This window comes from Portunus trituberculatus, chromosome 33, assembly GCF_017591435.1.
Source record: "Portunus trituberculatus isolate SZX2019 chromosome 33, ASM1759143v1, whole genome shotgun sequence".
Taxonomy (NCBI): Eukaryota; Metazoa; Arthropoda; class Malacostraca; order Decapoda; family Portunidae; genus Portunus; species Portunus trituberculatus.
Window position 1 is genome coordinate 1,782,501 of NC_059287.1, and position 17,500 is coordinate 1,800,000.

At 43.8% G+C, this 17,500-nt stretch overlaps 2 protein-coding genes across 35 annotated transcripts in view; one reads left to right on the top strand and one right to left on the bottom strand.

Annotated features, from left to right (window-relative positions):
• The window catches only part of LOC123512468 (CUGBP Elav-like family member 4), a 754,341-nt gene that overhangs the window by 329,565 nt on the left and 407,276 nt on the right, over positions 1–17,500 (top strand). The window lies entirely within an intron of this gene.
• Positions 17,105–17,500, bottom strand: part of LOC123512470 — a 2,751-nt gene continuing 2,355 nt past the window's right edge. For both annotated transcript variants that reach the window (XM_045268941.1, XM_045268940.1), the window contains exon 3: positions 17,105–17,500. This exon is cut by the window's right edge. In XM_045268941.1, coding sequence (XP_045124876.1) covers positions 17,275–17,500 — 226 coding nt within the window. In that variant the 3' untranslated portion in view covers positions 17,105–17,274.

Genomic DNA, 17,500 nt, shown 5'->3' on the forward strand with positions numbered 1-17,500 from the left:
CTTGGCGGGTATTAATGTTTTGTTAATAAATGATTCACACCAACATGAAGCAAATTACTACTGCCGAGCTGCCAAGACTTTCAGGAGAGTTCCTAACTGTATTTCGAGGGCCGTGAAGGCGGCGGCGACGGGAGTATTGGAACATTCATTAACTAATTTTGACGAATATTTTCTGTTCTAAAATTATTTCTATCAACACGGAGCAAATTACAGCACTACGGGAACACCTGATGAGGAAGTGTGTGTTTAGAAACTGGGAACGTCACGCCAGAGAGAGAGAGAGAGAGAGAGAGAGAGACGCGCAGGAGGCAGACGAGGCCTCGCCCAAAACGAGAAATAAATAGAGAGGACTTCCCAAAACACGGTGTCGATCGATTGTCAGGCGCTGCGAGGTCTTAATTGTTTGTTGGGCCTGATGATGGGCGGGACGGGGCGGGGCGGGGCGGGACGGGGGGAGGGAAGAGAGGGAGTGTATCGGGGGAGGACTGAGAGACAAGGGAGCGACATGGGTTGTGGTAGTGGTGGTGGTGCGTGAGGGAGAGGACGGGAGGGTGTTGACGGAGGGAATTTTTGGGTGGTGGAGGAAAGGACTGAAGAGTAGAGGGAAGGGAGGGAGAGAGGGGTAAAGAGGGAAGGGAGGGAGATGGAGGAGGGAGAAACTGAAGAGTGTTTTGGAAGGAGGAGAATAGACTGGATGGGAAGATAGGCTGAGACAGGCTGGTGGTGGTGGTGGTTGTTGAGTAGGCCTATGGATGAAAGGCCTGTGGTGGAGGGAGTGGATGTATTGACGGCCAATAGGGATGGTGACTCACTCCACTGATAAGGGTGGATAAGATGGAGGGCAAGGAAGATCAATGCTAACCCTCCTATTTCTAAACACTATCCTCGTCTCCACTACTTTTGGAACCGATTGGAAATAACTTCGTTCATCAATGGCATTTTTAAAAGGTTCTGTTGACCGCTTCAGTACCATGAAGCGTTTTAATATTCATTCTGCTTACTATTTGGTGATTTTATGCAGCTTTAGAAACTTGTGTTGGGATCAAAATAGTGTAGACTCTGGCCATTAATCTTGTGACTTCCATAGACCTTACTTAATGTCAATAAAATCGTCTAATCACACCCAGAACTTTCGTGTAAGAAATGCGTTCCAGTACTGAAGGAGTTGTTAGTTCACGAATTCTGCTCCAGTGAGAAGAAAATACTCACGGAAATCCGACTAAACATTTGTAGATAGTACTAATAATAAAGATAAATGTTTAACAAAGAGAATAATAGTGGCAGGACTGCAAGGGTTCGTGTAGTTATTAAGAAAATCTATACAGTTTCAGGCAGCAAGGAAAGTCAGACATGGAAGCATTCAGCGTTGTATTTCAGTTACTGCCTTGGAAGATTTATGTCAGTATTCCGAAACACTTCCGCGTGGCACTTCCAATACATTCAAAAGGCTTTACTTGATGTGTTTTTTTTTATGTAAGAGGAGAAAGCTGGCCAAGGGCAACATAAAACGAAAAAAGGCCCACGCTCTGTTAATTTTCTTCACGTCTCTTATGATTCTAGTGACAGATTAACAAGATTTCTATATCACTAATAAGAGAAACACGCCTGACATCCATCTACTCATGTGTGTGGCGTTTGAAAACAGTCGCAGTGAGAGTAAAGTGTTTCAGAATATGTACCTTAGGTCTGTATTCAGAAACGCTGTTATCTCTCACCACGACTATTTTCCAAGGCCACAGAGATGATTGGCGGGATTTTCAAGAATGTTTCTCTCTTAATAATTTAGAAATTTCGTATATCTACCTCTAGGACAGTAAAAAGATTTTTAAAAGCTCGTGTTGTAATCAGAAACACTCTCACCACGAGATGACTGACAGGATTTTCAAGAGTGTTTCTCCTCTTAATAATGTAGAAATCTTGTATATCTGCCTCTAGAACAGTAAAATATCTTTAAAACTCGTGTAAACTTAAATAAAGCCTTTTGAAATAGTGGAGATGAAGCACAAATGTTTGAGAGTACAAGCCTTAGTTCCAGGAGTGGGTCGCGTGGGGTGGGTTGCGTGTGGTTGAGGGTGGGTGCGTTGCGTTGGCAGAGGCAGGAAAGGTTGAGCAAAGGGAGCCACATGGGCGGTGGAGAGAGGGAGAGAGGGAGATAGGAGTGATACCGTGGAAAACAAAGGAGAATGGAGAAATAGAGAGACAGATAAAGAGGAGTTACGGAGACAGGGAACAAGAGGAGGGAGGGAAGCTGTCAAAGCAGAGATAGCGACACTCACACGCCGGGGAACCGCGACGCGGGAACGTACGTACACCAACACAAGTAAAGCGAAAAGCGAGCGGCGCGAAGGAAGAGAAAGAAAAGAAGGCTGGGACACGGAGACAGACAGACAGAGAGAGAGAGAGAGAGAGAGAGAGAGAGAGAGAGAGAGAGAGAGAGAGAGAGAGAGAGAGAGAGAAGAAAACCTGACGCAAATAAAATGAGAACACCAGCGAGACAGGAAAAGGAAGAAAAAATAAATACGATGAAGAGAAAAGACTAAACAAGAACAGAAACGACAAGGCGGGAGAAAGAAACACGAGGAAAGGAACACACACACACACACACACACACACACACACACACACACACACACACACACACACACACACACACACACACACAACAAAACCCTCCCCCAAAAAAAAGAGAAAACGGAAAAAGAAGACCCAGGAAACGAAACTAGACATCCATTCCTGTAACAATTAGCGCGTTGTGAGGCGTGGCGTCTTGGCGAGGGTCTTGACAGGGAAGGTTCGAGCCTCTAATGGACAGTTCGAAGCCACGTGTCAACACCCGCCTCGTTAGTATCCGGACCTCACTTGTAAGAGCTTCATTTTTTGCGACACGACGAGGAGGAGGACGAGACAACGAGTAAGAGGAGGAAGAGGAATGAAGGAGGGAGGGAAGGCGGCTCTTGAGATCATTTGGAATACAGTTGTACGTCAAATGAGTGGGAAGGAATGAAGGATGGGTCAAGGAAGGGCTGGGAAAGGGGACAGGGACGCGAGGGGCTGCCATAGAGAAGCGGGCTGGAGACGAAGGGAAGGCCAGGGTGGAACAAAAGCCCCCCTGCGGATCCAAGGATGACGTTGAACATTTTAATTAGAAGGGTGGAGGAGATGACAGTGACAGTGCGAGAGGGTGCAGAGAGAGAGAGAGAGAGAGAGAGAGAGAGAGGTGTATGACCATTGGAATGCGTGGGAGCAGGAGAGTCCATGGTATAACGAAGGTGACACTGAGCTTCAAATCAAATCGAGATGGGAAGGGAGGAAGCCTTTTTGTAACTGGCTGTGCTGTGCCTGTCTGCGGTGCGAGGGGGACGCCGTGCTTGCTGCTGCTGCTGCCCGCCACTGCTGTGCTCTCACTTAGGTAATAACACACCCTGAATATTGTGATGCGTAGTTTGCTGCACACACACACACACACACACACACACACACACACACACACACACACACACACACACACACACACACAGCGGTGTACATTAGTTAACATTATCAGAGAAAATATTTGAGGATAATATATTAACTTGATGGAGATTATTTTGACGTAGCATTATAAGACGTGATGTAATAAGGGTCAGCCATATAGAATATATATAAAAGAAAGAATATGATACAAAAACCAAATAAAAATAGAAAAGTTAAGTAGACGATTGATTTATAAAAGTGTTATGTGATTAGAATCTTTGCTGTGGTGCAAGTTTTTTTCTGTATTTTCTTTTACCTCACTTTGTTCTTGTCCAAATTCCTTTTCAAACGCTTTCAAAAATAGGTGAAAGTAAGAGTACGCGAGGAAGACAGCGTTCAAACATTGGCACATGCACGGAAAAGCAATTTAGACGCACGTTAGAGGAGAGCCATGTATCGTGCAGCGAGTGAGTGTGTGCAACCTTTTCCCTTCCTCCTCATTATGACGTGCGCGGGGCAGCTTTATTTCACTGTCACGTGGGAATTCATTTGTCGCGACGCACCGTGGCTAACATTTTTTTTCTTCCCCGTCAGTTCATTACCACCTGAACAGAAATGAACAGTAATTTACTCCAACATTGGCCTAAAAAAGTCATTTGTCTCTAAGTCAACGCAATGAACAATTTCCTTTTCAGCTGAGTCAGTCAGTCGCGCACAGCTGACTCAGGAAGGATGGGTTAACTTAGTCAGAGGGACGGAAAATATTGAAACATCACCCCTGTACTTTTTTCCCCTCCCCGACTGTTTTTTTTTTCTTTTTTCCCTCACGTGCGCTCGTCAATAGAGCGGCTAATTGGTGGGTTTCTTCGGCGGAGGGGAAAATACAAAGAGACTAATTGCGGTAATCTTATTTCTATACTTCGTTCCCGCGGCGGAGGATCGTCTATGGGCATTCAGGGCGCGGGGCGATGGCTGGGGTAGTGGCAGCTAGCGAGGCGGCGGCGGCGTTTGCCAGAGAGCGACGCGTGGAGGCCTGGGATAATGTGTCACTGTGTCGAAGGATTGATGGATTTGTTCACACTTAGCATCATTTCATTTTGCTTTTTTTCTCGGTGCTGATTTTCTTTAATCCTGTCAATGGTTGATTTTTTTTTTTTCTGTCAACATTTGCAACTTTTAAAAATACGTGGGTTTTTTTGCATTTATCTAGTTATGAATATATCTACTTACTATCTATTCATTTTTGTGTGTCTTTCCATACAAACATTTCTATACTCCAAATGTTAATTAAAACAACCATAGCAGTGAAGAGGGGCGGGAATAGACTGGTGATTGACAGACAGGAGAGTTGAAGAGACCGTTTATCCTTTAGTGGAATCATTGAGACCGTTATAGAGAGTATATAAGGACTACCATTTTCCCCCATGACACAGATCTCGTCCTTTACATAATTCTTTCATGCATCCTTTAGTTTCTATGTATATGTGCGCCGTTAAGCTGCATCACGGAGACATTACCCATCACTTCATCATGTATTTCTCTATGTATTTAACTTACTAGTCGTCCTTTACCGCACCGCTTCACCACAAGTTTACCTACTATGATAACACGACCCGGCGCAGCATTGGATACAGCTGCCCTCGCTTTAATCAGCCGCTCCCAGTCCAGTCCCGTCCTGTGCAAACGCAAAGGGGCTGGAAGCAAGCGTATCTTTTTCTCTAAACACGCAGGCAGCAGCAGCAGTAGCATTAGCCAGCTTCGCGGTGACGCATTAGCTAACTTCACTACAGAATTCCCTTGACCAGGTGTGTGTTTGTGTGTGTGTGTGTGTGTGTGTGTGTGTGTTGTGACAGCGGATTCTTTGCAGGAGTCCGAGCAAACAGCAATGCATCCAAGCCCGCCAAGTCTCAGTTTACCTTTGGCAGAGGTTCGCGAGAGATCGATGAAAAGTAAATTATATCTCAGACTAGAAGGGGAGGAACTGCGGCTTATATTGAGTGGAACGTCAGGTTGGTGGAAACAATGGGCGCTTCACGTGAATATTGCACCAGTTCTAGCGACTTGGCGGGGGAATGAGGAGCGAGGATGTTGGCTGAAGTGCACTGAGAAAGAGAATAAGGAAGGAAGAAAGGGGGAGGACAGTGAGTGAGTGAGGAAGACGTGCGGAGGTAAAAGGGAATAAAGAGATGGGGAGGGAATGAAGCTTAAGGAATGAGAGGATGATGGAAAGGAGTGGATGACAGGAGGAAGGAGGAAGAGAAGGATTGAAGGAAGGAAGGATGGAAATGTTGAAATATTAAATGGTAGCCGAAGCAAGAGATAGAGAGAATAGAAAGAAAGAAGGAGTAAATAAAAAAAAGAGAGGAGTGAGAGACGAAAGGAGAGATAAGTAAAGAACGGAAGATAAGAAAATATTTAGCAGGAAATGAGAAAAAATGGTAAATGTAAAAGGAAGAAAATAAAGGAGCGGAGGAACGAATGAGGGAATAAAGGAACGAGAGAAGGAATAAATGAAGGAATGAAGGAAGTAGCGTCTGGCTGTTGACTTTCGGGCGAAGGGAAATATTGTTCTGGGCCAAAGAGTGACTCACTTTCTTCCTCTCTTCCTCTTCTTTTCTTTTCTCTCATTTTCTCTTGGGCCTCTCTTTTTCCTTACGCTTTGCCTGTTATTTCTCTATTTTTCTTTCTCTCTACTTCTTTTCATTAACCTATATTAGTTTATTTATTTCGTATTCATTATTTTTTTTTCATCCTGTTTCTCTCTTAATTAGGTAACTCATTTCGTATCATTCTCTCTCTCTCTCTCTCTCTCTCTCTCTCTCTCTCTCTCTCTCTCTCTCTCTCTCTCTCTCTCTCTCTCTCTCTCTCTCTCTCTCTCTCTCTCTCTCTCATAACTAACCTTTCCCCACTACCACCACCAACACCACCACTCCACCACCAATGTCTACAAAAATGGCCACGAGAGACTGATCCTCACGCACGTTTCAATACGCACGCCTGGTTACTTTTAATGAGCACAATAAAGCGTCGCCACCTCGCACATTTCATAAGTATTGGCCGCCGCTTAATGGGCCAGTGTCGTGACAGCTCCAATGGATATCGCGGCCCGGGGTGCGAGGGTGTGTGACGCCTGCATTGTGCTCGCCTGCCCGTGAAGCTGAGCCGGCACATGCTACACTGCACCTGCCTATAACTATAAAATATACCACACTGCTCCTGCTCCTGCTGCTCCTGGTCCTGATCCTGCTGGGTGAGAATAGAAGACTGACCTAACGTAAGCTAATTTACACGGAGACACATTTTCACCTTTATAATTGTGTACGATTAGACCATTTTATTGACATTAGGAAGTGTCTGTGGAGGTCAGAAGATTAATGACCACAGTTTTCACTATTATAATTTTCGTGTAAGTTTCTGAAGGTGTATAAAATCACTATATAGTCAGCAGATTGATTATAAAAACGTATCATCGTTCTGAACCAATGCTAACCTAAGTAAAGCAAACCTAACTTAAACTAACCAAGCTTTCCTCTTGCATAAAAATCAGAGAACAAACCTAACCTAACTAAATTTAACCTAACCTAACCTAAATTAACCTAAGCTAACTATAAGATACTTCAAACTAATACTCCTGCTCTTCGTTGGTAAAAATGAAGGAAAAAACATACGAACTACCAGTCTTATGAACACAAGGACAGAGGAAATTTAACCTAACCTAACCTAAATTAACCTAACCAAACTATAAGATACGTCAAACTAATGCTTCTGCTCTTCGTGGATAAAAATAAATGAAAAAATATACAAATAATTAGTCTTATGAACACAAGGACAGAGGAATATAACAAAGTACACGTCCATTTCCTTCCCAACGGCGAGTCACGAGGCACCAAGGCGTCACTCGGAAGTCGAACAGTGTGTTGCGTCTTCCCTCTTGCAGCACCACAGGCAGACCAATGAACCACCACCTTGCATCCTCTTCTCTTCATTTTACTACTCTGCCCCCTTTCTTCCTCCTCCTCCTTCTCTTCCTCTTTTTCCTCCTCCTCTTCTTTCTTCTTTGCCTCCTCCTCTTTCTCCTCCACCTCCTCATGTTTCTCCTCCTCTTTTTCCTCCGCCTCCTCTTTCTCCTCCTCTTTTTCCTCGTTTATCCTCCTCCTCCTCTTTATCTTCCTCCTTTTCCTCTTTCTCCTTCGTCTCCTCATCTTTCTCCACCTCCTCCTCCTCCTCCTCCTCCTCCTCCTCCTCCTCCTCCTCCTCCTCCTCCTCCTCCTCCTCCTCCTCCTCCTCTTTCTCCATTTTCTCTTCCTCTTTATCCTCCATCTTTTCATCTTTCTCCACCTCTTTCTCCTCCTCCTCCTCCTCCTCCTCCTCCTCCTCCTCCTCCTCCTCCTCCTCCTCCTCCTCCTCCTCCTCCTCCTCCTCCTCCCCTCCAAACCAATATATTATACCAGCAATTATCGGTTTTCCTCGCTAAGTACCTGTGTGTGTGTTTTCCTTTTTTTTCCTTTTTTTAATGTTTTTAAGTCTTTATCTCCTAGTTTCGTGTTTATTTATCGTTTTAGACTTTTTTCCCGTTTTAATTCTTTTTATTTCGTTTTAATGTGTGTGTGTGTGTGTGTGTGTGTGTGTGTGTGTGTGTGTGTGTGTGTGTGTTGTGTTTCTTCAGGCATTACTATTGTTTTCTCTTTATTTTCAATTTTGTCTTCATTTTTAGCATATGCATTTGTATTTCTCCGCGTTGTTATTTTTTCCCTTTTGTTTTCATCGTGTTTTCTTTTTTTTCTTTTTCGTGTCCCGTTTTCTTTTTTTTTCGCACGTTTGTCATGTAAAGTTTTGGTGGTTTCCTTATTTACAATTTTCTTGCTTGTTTTTACGCTCATCGTGAGGAATGTGTGTTAATTTAACTTTTTTTCTCTTTTATGTAATGTATTTTTTCTGTCGCTTCTCAGTTTTGTAATTCAATAATGCTCTTCATCATTCATCCATTCTTTCCTCCCTTTTTCCTTCCTCTCCTCTCACTTCCTCTTCTTCCTTCCCCTTACTCCCTCTTTTCCTGTTTACATCGCCTTCCTTCTCCCTCTCTCCTAACTCCCTCCTTCCTTTACCTCCCACCTCCTTTTCCTGTCCTTCTTCTCGTCTTTCCTTCCCTCCTTCACATTTGTCTTTTTTTTTCTTATCTCCTCTTGTTCCTTCCTAACTCCCTTCTTCCTTTCCCTCCCACCTCCTTTTCCTGTCTTTCTTCTCTTCTTTTTCTCTTTTACTGCTTCTGTCTTTTTTATTTTCCATCTCTTTTCTCCTTGCTTAATACCTCACCCAGTTCCTCTCTCTTTTTTTTTTTTCCTTCGCTTTTATCTTCCTCTTTTTCTTTCATTTCTCCTGCTTGATATTCCTCCTTCTCTCTGCTCCTCTTCATTCTCTTCTCTCTCCTTTTCTCTCTCTCTCTCTCTCTCTCTCTCTCTCTCTCTCTCTCTCTCTCTCTCTCTCTCTCTCTCTCTCTCTCTCTCTCTCTCTCTCTCTCTCTCTCTCTCTCTCTCTCTCTCTAGCTCCTAAATCCGAGCCTGCCACGAGAGGTGACAAAAAGGTTTATGTCTTAATCTAGTTACTTGTGGGCCTGAGTCAACACCTGTCCCCTTCTTGTTGACGCCTCCCTCACGCCATCTCAGCACCTCACCCCCTCTCTCTCCCCTTTTTCCCCTTTTTTTGCTCCCTCACTTCCCCTTTAGTTCTTTTCTTTCCCCTATTTCTACGTTCTGTTTCGTGATTTTTTTTTTATTTTGTTCCTGGTTTCTGTCTTTCCATGTTATTGTTATTTTTTTTTTTTTTCGTTGACTGGTTGACTGGTTGACTGGCTCACTGGTTGACTGGCTCACTGGTTGACTGGCTCACTAGCTCACTGGTTGACTGGTTGGCTGGCTGGCTGTCTGCTTGGCTGGCTGGCTGGCTGGCTGGCTGAATGACTGATTGACTGACTGACTGGCTCACTCACTCACTCACTCACTCACTCCCTCCCTCCTATCTCTCTCTCTCTCTCTCTCTCTCTCTCTCTCTCTCTCTCTCTCTCTCTCTCTCTCTCTCATCTGGCCTCTGCTCTCTCTTTCTGTGCCTCTAACCAACTTCTCACTCCTCTCCCTCTCTTCCCTGTCTCTCCCCTCTCTCTCCCCTCTCCCTCACCCCTCTCTGGCGGCCTTCACCCCACTATTCTTCATTAGCGGCTCGCCTCCCATTACTCTCCTTCATTCCATCCACACCCCAGCGTCACCCCTCACTCTCCCCTCACTCTCTCCCCTTACCTTTCCACACCACCCCCTTCCCAATGGCCCGTACCTTCCCTTCCCTCTCCCTCGCTCTCTCCTCTTCCCTCACGCTACATACTCATAACTCACTCCCTCACTCTTCCATTCCCCTTCCCTTCATGTCACTCTTCCATCCCCCCCCACCACCATCACCACCACCTCCTCCTCCTCCTCCTCCTCCTCCTCCTCCTCCTTCTTTTCCTATCGTAGTAATGAGAGGGAGGGGAAAGAAGAGGAAAAATGGCTCAACTCTTGGTTTTATGGAGAGAAAAGTAAGTAAATAAGTAAAGCGCAGTGTGAGTTACTTTATACGGGGGTTGAATTCACCCGTTTTATATTCAAGTAACGACTGGCGGGGGTGGAAAAAAATGGAGTTGAAAAAATGAAGAGGAGAGGATTAACGCATCAAATCAAGGCTGAGGCATAAAGAACACTGGGAAAATTTTTAAAGAACCAGTCAATTAGAAAAGAGAGAGAACAAAAAGTGAATGTCGTGAATGAGAGAGAGAGAGAGAGAGAGAGAGAGAGAGAGAGAGAGAGAGAGAGATTGGCAATTCTAAAGAGAGCGTAAAGACTGATGAAAGAGGTAATACAGGTTGAGGAAGAGAGAGAATGATAAAAGTTGAAATAATGAGAGTTTATGGAGGTTGTTAGGTTGTTAAACGGAGAGAGAGAGAGAGAGAGAGAGAGAGAGAGAGAGAGAGAGAGAGAGAGAAGAGAAGAGAAGAAGAAGGCGAAAGCATAAAAAGAAATGAACACTGGAGTAAATAAAAAAAAAGAGCTGTATCAGGAGAGATGAAGAAAAGAAAGAGAAAATGAGAACGAAAGAAGAAACATGAGAAAAGAGAAGAAAGAAAGGTTTGTCTGAGCGAAGGAGAATCGAGGCGGAAGAATGAGGCATTGAAGAAGGGAGGGAAGGAGGGAAGGAAACGGAAGAAGGAAGAAAAGGGGCAAAGTCGATGGAGAAGGAGGCGGAGGAGGTAAAGGAGAAAGAGAAAGAGAGAGCAAGAGAAAAGTAGAGGAAGAAATGAACCGGTTAAGGCCAATAGGGAAAAGAATTGGAGGAAATAGAGAGGAAAGAAGGAGAAGAAGAAGAAAGTAAGAAACGAAGGAGGGAATACACGAGAAAAGAAAAGACGAATAAAAAGAAAAATTGTACCGAATGAACAATGAAGAAATGAGGGAGATAGACGAAACAGAAAAAGGAGGAGGAATTGAAGAAGGGGTCAGCTGGAAAGAAGAGGAGGAGGAGGAGGAGGAGGCACAGCTGTGAAGACCGGGCGAAGGAAGTGGCCATAAAGATTGTTTTTATTTAGGCACAGACAGTGGACCAGAGGATGATAACTTTTGACTTGTGGAGAAATTGGTTTTAAGATTATGTCTGAACGGTGAACCCCCTTCTTTCCTTCCTTCTTCCTTCTTGCCTTCCTTCATTCCTTCCTTCCTTCCTTTTTTTTATCTCTCTTCCTTCCATCTCTCCATCCCTCCTTTTTTTCTTTCTTTTTTTTCCTTCTTTTTCTCTCTTTTTCCTTCCTGCCTAGCTTCCTTGATTCCTTTATTTTTCTTTCTTTTCCTTTATTTTTACGTGTCTTTCTTTCTTCATTTTATATCCGTTCTTTTTTTCTTTGTTTTGTATTATTTTCTTTCCGTCTTTTCCCTTGCAGTTCTTCCTTTATTTGTTTTTTTTTCATTTTTTTCCTTCCTGTCTATCTTTTTTTTCTTTCCTTCATTTTTATCTTTTCATTTATTGTCTCCCATTCTTCTATATGCTCTTCTTTTTCTCTCCTTACTTTCTTCCTTTTTTTTCATACCTTTGTCTTCTTTTTCATTCTTTTTAGTTTTCTATCTTTTCATTTCCTTTCTTTTATACATTCATAGATTTATTTTTTTTTCCAGTTACATCCATTCTTTTCGTTTCCTTTTGTTCGTCTTTCTCATCCCTGTATCTTCAGTTGCCATTCATTGTACAGCTTACCTCTTCTCATTCTCTCTCGCCCTCTTATTCTTTCATCTCTTTTCAACATTGACATCATAATTCTCGTCCTTATTATTTAGTGGCTACCGCTGTTGCCATTGTTATCATGTAAACCTCTTTCATATCTCTTCTCCTTTTTTTTTTTTTTTTTCCTCCTCTTCTTTTTGTAAGTTAGACAGTGTCATGAACGCAAACACTTTCGTACAAGGCATCATCTCTGCTGTCATTTATACTTTACATCCTTCCAGTATTTCTCTTGCTCTTCCTTTCACCAGTTACTAAACTACACCAACACAGCTCCCAGTAAGATCAAAACAAGGGCAAGACACATGCACTCACATGTACACTCATCACTGTTCCTGTTTCACGACCAGAGATCATAAGAACCGCCTAGATGAAGCATTAACCCCTTCTATACTGGGACACATTCTTGAGATTTGTGTACAATTAGACCATATTATTGACATTAGGAAGGGTCTATGAAAGTCAGAAGATTAATGGCCAGAGTAATCATTGTTTTACTCCCCCACATAAGTTTCTGAAGCTGTATAAAATCACCATATAGTAAGCTGACAATATGGAAATGCATCATGGTACTGAAGGGGTTAATTGTCACTTGAAAGCTACCTTTTATCAGCTGGGAAAACCAAGATGCTACCTTTCCTCTGCCTTCTCTGTGCTTGTCCTTTATATTCCCTCGACGCGCTCTACAGACACCAAAAGGAGAGAGAGTCAGTGAGAGAGTCAGTCAGAGTTATGAATGCTCTCCGGAGTCGCGAGGAAGGCAAAGAGGAGGCAGCAAGGGACTGGGGAGCCTCGCGTCCTTATAAACGTATGTGATACTTGTTGCTGAGCACGAATTAATGGGGGACTTGTTGCAGCGCCTCCTTAGCAGGGTAAAGGGAACTCCACTCCGCCGCGTCATGCCTCCTTACGCCTCTTCCACGAGACTCCTGCTTACAAATCCTTCACGTGGATCCTACATATGAGATCTAGGACTCTATACTGAAACCTTTATCTGTGCTGTCATTTTTACGTTCCAGAGGGTCTAGGTAAATTGCACAGGTTCTCGAGAACATTTTTTACAGTTTTAGTGACAGATTGGCAAGATTTTTTACGTTATTATTAGGAGAAACTCGCTTCAGAATTCAAGTAATCATCTATATGGCCTTTGAAAATTGTCATGGTGAAAGATCAAAGGGTTTCTAAATACGGGTCCTGCACATGTCTCCCTCCCATACCCCTCCCGCTCCAAGCCCACACACATGCCAACACCCTACCAGTCCACCTACGCCGCCTCGCCCACCCCACAGAACACTTCCAGCCGGGATGAGCTGCTTTGATTTATAGTCCAGCTCAAAGTCAGTTCTTCCTAGTGCCTACCCTTGTCCTCTTCCTCTTCCTTCTTCTCATCCCTCTCTTCATCTTCTTTGTGTTTTTTTTTTTTGCGTATTTTTATTCCTGTTTACTTTTAATATTTTCATTCTATTTTTCTTATACATTTACATTTTTTTTCCTGCTTCCTCCTTCTACTCCTCCTCCTCCTCCTCCTCCTCCTCCTCCTCCTCCTCCTCCTCCTCCTCCTCCTCCTCCTCCTCCATTTTCCATTTCTTTAGCTTCCATTCCTCTTCCTACACCACCACCGCCACCGCCACCGCCACCGTCGCTTCCCCACCCACCTCCTCAAAACAGCCGTCGTTATTCTGGATCTCAGTCATTGCCAGGGACGTGGATGCAGCTGCTCTGGACGTTATTTGGGTCTTAATATGTCCTCTAAGTAAGATACATAGCGTCTGGGTACAGTTTTTTTCCTTCCTTTTTTTGTTTTTGTTTTTTTCCCCGCACTCCTTCCTTCCTTCCTTCCTTCGTTCGTTCCCCCTCCGCCGGTGCAGAAAAATTTCATAGCGAGGTCACCCTTGGCTTTTGCACACACACACACACACACACACACACACACACACACACACACACACACACACACACACACACACACACAGGACAAGTAGAAGGAAAAAGAAGAAAATTGATTTGACTAACAGTAGATTGTACAATAGTATTAGTATTAGTAGTAGTAGTGGTGGTGGTGGAGGTAGTTGTGTAGTAGTAGTAGTAGTAGTAGTAGTAGTAGTAGTAGGAGGAGGAGGAGGAGGAGGAGTAGGAGGAGGAGGGGGGGAAGATAAAGAAGAAGATAAGAAACGACCAGATTAATAGCGGTAGTAGTAGTAGTAGTAGTAGTAGTAGTAGTAGTAGTAGTAGTAATGATATAAAAAGAACCAGAAGAGGAATAGGAAAAAATGGAGAAACACCTGTTGTAGTAATAATAGTAGTTGATGCGGTAGTAGTAGTAGTAGTAGTAGTAATAGGAATAGGATACAATAGCAATAAAAAAGTAGAAGAAAACCCTGAATAGAAGCAGCAACAGTCACAGCAGCAGGAGCAGAAGGAGAAGGAATAAGAGGAGGAGGAAGAGCACCAACACCAGCAGCAACCGTCCGAGAGCCGCCATACATCAGAGGCGGGGCGAGGAGAAGCCACGCCAAGATACAGCGAGATAGCAGGAAGCCACCAGACTGAATTATGCTCGTGCAGAAGAGAATAGCTGAGTAATGATGTGGTTAAAGTGACGTTATCTGCCGCCACGACTTATTGAAGAAGAGAGGAGAAGGCGGAGGAGGAAGAGGAGGCGGTGTAGGTAGTGGTGGTGGTGGTGTGGGAGGGAGTAGGAGTGTAGAAAGAAGGTTTAAACGGATATTGTGAAGGACTACACACTGGGAGTTAGGAGATGGAGTAGAGGGAAGGAGGGAAGATGGAAGGTAGTGGAGGGATGGAAGGATGGTGGGATGGAGGGATGGAGGTACAGATTCTGGTCGAGGAATTGCGATGGAAGGGAGAGAAAGAATTGAGTTCGATGGAGGAATACAGATGAAGTCGTGGCGAAGTACACGTCTTGAAAAGGATCCATCTTAGGGGTCGGCAGAGAGAGAGAGAGAGAGAGAGAGAGAGAGAGAGAGAGAGAGAGAGAGAGAGAGAGAGAGAGATGAAAATTAATGGACAGACAGATAAAGATATAGGCAAACAAATAGACAGAAAAACTTAAATAGACTTGTAAATAGGCAGACATACAGAAACAGACAGATAGATGAGAGAGAGAGAGAGAGAGAGAGAGAGAGAGAGAGTCGAGAAACTCAAGACATGTGTAGCAAAGACGAGGCGAGCAAAGAAAGGCAAGGCGGCGGGTCGACCTGGTCCGGGAAAGTTGGGCAAGAGCTGCTAACTTGGCCTGTGCTGCTGCGAGCGTAACTTAGTTAACAGCCTGACACTGTGATGAAGGAAGAGCGCTGATTGCGTCCGGTGCAAGTTGGCGAGCTATATGGGAAGGAGAATAATGGCGTGGGTGGGAAGGGCACGTGTTCCTATGGTGGTGGTGGTGGTGGTGGTGGTGGTGTTGATAGGCCGCCAGTAGGTCACGAAGCAGGATGTTGTTGAGAGTTGGCCTGACAAGACTGGTGATGGGTGTATAAAGGAAGGCTGGTTTTGTGAGTTGTGAAAAATGGTGATGGTTTTGATATTGCTGTTGGTTATTTATTTTGCAGCAGCTGTAGTAAAAATAGTAATAATGATAATGATAATAATTGATAATGAAACCGTCTTGCTTTTGTAACGAATAAATTCAACACTGGAAAAAAATGCAACTGTTTTCTTTATTTTAAGTCTGACTGCCAAGAAAAATGCAATAATATTTTACAAATTTAACGGAAGCGAAATTCCCAATATATGTAATGCCAAGATAAGTGCTGGCCAGACAGATAAAGTTGTAAGAGGCAAAGTAAAGAAAACCACAACTTCTCTGCCTTATCTATTGCCATTTTTTCTTTCACCCAAACCCTGCGTGGAGCTCCCTCCCTGTCCAGGCCGTCACGCTTCACGCTCGGCCACCACGGAGGGACACGCGCTGCCACTGACCAATGGCAAAAAAAGGAATAGTAAAATAAAAGGCAGTCGTTATCGGCGGAGGTTTTGCGGTGATGTCCTGCCGCATGGTTTGGCGCAGACACTGGTGCATGTTGTCTGGGCGGCCCACGCTGGAGGGACGCGAGGGGAGGCGGCCACGACACTGCTGGCTGGTCTGCGGTGAGGCTCCCCTGTGCTGGCTGCTGCAAGGGAGTCACGGCTGGTATTGGTGTATTGCTGCGCCTCTTGTCGTAGTACCTTTGCCATGGGCGTCACTAGGGCAGGGAGGGGAGGTGAGTCGGTGGGATAGAGATGAAGAGAGAGAGAGAAAGAGAGACAGTCAGTGGAGTTACAGGGAGGGAATTGTTTGGTTCTGTACTGTGGAAAGGGTCCCAGTAGCTCTTTGAATAGCAGATGAAAGGCACGTGTTTTTCAGTGCTTTGTTCCCTCGATAGGCCTAGCTTTGTTTGTAAAGGCCATAGAGGAATTGTTGGATTATGTTGCGTGTTCCTTCTCATTGATGATAAATAATTCTAAAGTTTTTTTTGTAGAGTCATAAATGAAACCCACTATAAAGTTACAAAATTACATCATTCTCAATCCTTCCAGTAGTATGACGCGTTCTCATTTTCATTCCGCCTGTTTCATGGTGATTTTACTCAGCTTCAGAAATTTATGTGGAATTGAAATAATGAAGACTCTGGCTATAAATCTTTTTGACCTCCATAGACCTTTCCTAACGTAAATAAAATCGTTTAATCACACCCAAACTCAAGGTAAAAATGCATCCCAGTACTGAAGGGGTTAATTAAGTATGGCAAAACAGCAGATATCCCTAGAAATACTGACTACAGACCCACATAATAGAAAAAAAATATGTTTCATTCAGCAATCAGTAATATTGTCCACCTATTGTATCACTTGCCCTTGACTAGAAAAAAGGAATCCAAGGACTGACCAAAATACATTAAGCAGAAAATATATTAATACAGAGTTTTTAGATAAATACATCTCATTCCGTTACCCATGTCCTCTACTTGTGGCATTTCTTTCTGTTTAGGACTCGAACTCACGACAGGAAAAGAGTCATAAATGAAACCCACTATAAAGTTACAAAATTACATCATTCTCAATCCTTCCAGTAGTATGACGCGTTCTCATTTTCATTCCGCCTGTTTCATGGTGATTTTACTCAGCTTCAGAAATTTATGTGGAATTGAAATAATGAAGACTCTGGCTATAAATCTTTTTGACCTCCATAGACCTTTCCTAACGTAAATAAAATCGTTTAATCACACCCAAACTCAAGGTAAAAATGCATCCCAGTACTGAAGGGGTTAATTAAGTATGGCAAAACAGCAGATATCCCTAGAAATACTGACTACAGACCCACATAATAGAAAAAAAATATGTTTCATTCAGCAATCAGTAATATTGTCCACCTATTGTATCACTTGCCCTTGACTAGAAAAAAGGAATCCAAGGACTGACCAAAATACATTAAGCAGAAAATATATTAATACAGAGTTTTTAGATAAATACATCTCATTCCGCTACCCATGTCCTCTACTTGTGGCATTTCTTTCTGTTTAGGACTCGAACTCACGACAGGAAAAGAGAAACCAAAGAGAACCCAAAGAGAATCCAAAACAGTACGCAGGAGAAGTATTGCGTCTTTTCCAGGCAGACTATAGTTGCTGCAGGAGACTCACGGCAGCCTGACAATCCGTGAATGCTGCCTCGCCCCGTGCTCTGGGAACCCATGAGCTGGCTGCCGTGGTGGGGCCGGGGAGAGTGAAGGCCCTGTGTCACGTACGTTTGTTGAGGA